The sequence below is a fragment of the Triticum urartu genome, chromosome 3, assembly GCF_003073215.2.
Source record: "Triticum urartu cultivar G1812 chromosome 3, Tu2.1, whole genome shotgun sequence".
Lineage (NCBI taxonomy): Eukaryota > Viridiplantae > Streptophyta > Magnoliopsida > Poales > Poaceae > Triticum > Triticum urartu.
Window position 1 is genome coordinate 199,592,901 of NC_053024.1, and position 3,105 is coordinate 199,596,005.

Consider the following 3,105-nt stretch of genomic DNA (forward strand, 5'->3'; position numbering starts at 1 on the left):
CCGTTACACACATTTCAAAAAATATACATGACGGCCTTGCCTAATTTTTTCTCCTTTCCGATTCAAGTTCCACCATTCCTCGTGGGAAGAGAAATTCGGGGCAAAATTGTGAGTAATAGATAGCCAAACGGCAACGATGCCCCAAACTCCGTGAATGAAGTAGCAGCCGGCACGAAGTGCTCATTGGACTCGAATTCCATGGAGCAAAGTGCGCATACCTCTTCATGAGGTCTCCCATCGAACAACAAGGCAGTCAACGGTAAGAGCTTTCCGGTGGAGGTGAACAACAAGTTTTAATATTTGAAACATGGTAAAATTGTAAAACTTGTCAAAATGTATTCAAGAGTGGTATTGTTTGAAAGCCTTTGTCGCAAGGAACATAAATATGCAAGCGAAATATAAATTAGACTCCCAGTCCAAAAGATATGATGGAATTCAAACTTGTCATTTTTTATGTTCAAACAATGACATGTTAGAACCATTGTCTGTAGCATCCTGGATTAGACCAAACATCATTTTTGGAAATCTTGGGTCGGTCACTTACAAGGGGTGTGAAAGATTTTCAGCAAGAGCTCACAGGGCATCATCTAAGGCTCCCTTGCTTAATAAAAATAAATGCACAAACTCCAAATACAGTTCAACACACAAATCAAGCATCATTCTTTTAGCAACTCAGTGGAAATTGTTGAGCCTCCTGCAGTTCTTCCTGATCTCCCCTTGTGACCCAGTGAGTGGCGAGATGTTGCCCATGTTCACCATTGACTGGGCGAAGTGCTGGAAGAAGAGATGCACATCATTTGCATACGCCTTCACGAGCGCCGCCGTCTCGGCGCTCTTGGTGAGCAGGACCTCGTCCGAGCTGAGAAGGCCCCTGCCGGCAAGGATGTTCTTGAAGTAGAAGTTGTCGAACTTGGTGGAGGTGACGATGTCGAGCGGGAAGAGGTTGTCATCGCCACCAGAGCGTGGGCACCCCTGCCTCAGCTGAGCCGCGTAGGACACGTCCAGCGTGCTGTCGGCGAGGCCGTTGTCGGACTGGTTGTACAACCTCTGCCTGAAGCTGGTGCAGCGGGACAAGCCGATGGTGTGGCCACCTGAGAGGGCGACAACGTCGACGATGTTGAGGCCGAGGCGCTTGAACTTGGTGATGATGGTGGGAAGGGTGTTGTTTGGTGCTGGGATGTCATTGTTGGAGCCCTGGATGCTCGCGCCTAGAGAGTCCCTCCGCCCGAGTGGCACATCCCAGTAAGGGCCACCGACCTGCAGTTTTGTTTGGACCCCAAAGAATCAGACGCATGATTTTTTGTTGTTGTTCATTTTCACTCTATCCTTTGTTCCTTCATGTTTCTAAGCAGAATTACTAGTGTTGTTACTTACGAGGATGGTGGAGTCGCGTGCGGCGAGAGCGAGGATGTCGGCGCAGGAGACGGTGCCGGGGCAGGCGGTCTCAAGGGCGACCTTGATCTCATCGACGACCTCGAACCCCCTGATGGAGTTCTTATTGGGGTTGGACCCCTTCTCACTCACAATGTTTGTGCTGTTGTCCAGCAGGACAGAAGCGTCGCAACCCTACACTCAAAGCAAAAAAAGATATTGTTGGAAGATGTTCTTTTACTGAGGCAAACGGCTCATTATTTTCATTGGTTAGCGAGAAGCTTTTAGAACATAAAACCGGTGTAAAGCCACCGGATGACAAGACATATATATTGTGGGAAAATGATGGTTAAATAAGATAAAGTCCAAATATAGCAAGGAAAATTGTAGGTTAAAGCTCTTCATGTTGAGCAATGAGTTCGAACAATTAAATGCAGAAACAACTAGTAATAAATAAGATAAGATGCAAAGTAAAAACTATATAGGTACAGCACATATCGTCGTAGCTTTGTTGAAGCATGAAGTGTAAAGAACACTGCTACGCATGTAAAAAGAATGAACACTGCTACAGCCTAGAGGAATTGAGTAGAGCAGATATACCTTGACAAAGCAGTCATGGAAATGCAGCCTGACGAGGGACGCCGCCATCCTGGTCTCCCTGGCCACGGCCTGCGCCACAATGGAATGCACGATCTCCTTTGCCTTGGGGCACGAGTGATCGTAGAACTGTGGAAACAAACCGCCGTAGCCCGGGTTGCCGAGGACGGCGCCGGCGAGGAGCAGCGGAGACACGAGGCAGAGCGCAACCAGGCAAACCATGGAGGTCGCCATGGATTATCAATGCAGAAAAACTACTTTGCCTTGCACTACGTTGCAAGTGATGAGATAAGAGAGCTTCTAGCTTGTATTTGCTGGCTTCTGCTTCTCTTGTTGTGGGTGGTGAGATGAGGCGGGCATGGTCCTGTTTATATAGTGGTGGCATATGGAAAGGAAAGATGTGTGGAGTGGTTCGGGACGCTGAGTGGCAGCTAAGTTGTTCAAAAATAATCGAACGTAGCTAGTCACTGGTTTCAACTGCCATGCAATAATTCCTTCACCCAAAAGGTTTCAAGATTGGTCCGCCCTAGTGTTAACGTCTTTGTTTGATTTGGGAAACCAGCATCAGCTCTACCTATTCACTACGTGCAACGAAATCTCTTGCAAACACCTCTATTTACATGACATGCGGACTACTCATAAAAAGAACAACAATATCTAATGGGAAATGCTTGCCTTCAGCCGTGCGATCCGCTTCCTCCTCTGTGTGACACGTGTTCTTTGAGTGTCTCTTTCTGCAAAAAATAAAATAAAATCTGCAACATCTTGTGTGTTGCAAAATTGCACTCCGCAACCACATCCATGTTGCAAAAAAATGAAGACGGAAAAAACTGCAAATATTTTTTGCAACATCATCTACGTTGCAAAAATTTCTTCCACAACAACACCAATGTTATAAAAATAGTAAAGAAAATAAAACTGCAACATCACCTATGTTGCAAACTATTTTTGCAACATAAGATTTATTGCAAAGAATTCCGCAACATTTCAATAATGACGACAGTGTTAGACGCTGGATAGCTCTAACTGCGACTGAGGCGGCGGATCTTTTAAAAAGTTAAAAGATCCGCTGGCCGACGAGTAGCATGGCCCATATCTAACTGGCCACAATGGAAAAACAGAAATCCTCAAAATTAA

General features: G+C 45.9%; 1 protein-coding gene across 1 annotated transcript; it reads right to left on the bottom strand.

Moving 5' to 3' along the window:
- Positions 1-500: 500 nt before the first annotated feature.
- Positions 501-2,309, bottom strand: LOC125548255 (peroxidase 72-like). The gene is made up of 3 exons (XM_048711909.1): positions 1,972-2,309; positions 1,375-1,566; positions 501-1,257 (listed from the first exon to the last, which is right to left on the bottom strand). Exons 1-3 carry the CDS (start codon positions 2,200-2,202, stop codon positions 673-675), a joined length of 1,008 nt encoding a protein of 335 aa, XP_048567866.1. The 5' UTR covers positions 2,203-2,309; the 3' UTR covers positions 501-672.
- Positions 2,310-3,105: the final 796 nt, after the last annotated feature.

Coding starts and splice junctions, on each gene's coding strand:
- LOC125548255 (XM_048711909.1), bottom strand. CDS start 2,202: ATGGCGACCTCCATGGTTTGCCTGGTTGCGCTCTGCCTCGTGTCTCCG. Junction 1,567..1,971: donor TCCATGACTGCTTTGTCAAG/GTATATCTGCTC, acceptor CTTTGAGTGTAG/GGTTGCGACGCTTCTGTCCT. Junction 1,258..1,374: donor CACGCGACTCCACCATCCTC/GTAAGTAACAAC, acceptor ACAAAACTGCAG/GTCGGTGGCCCTTACTGGGA.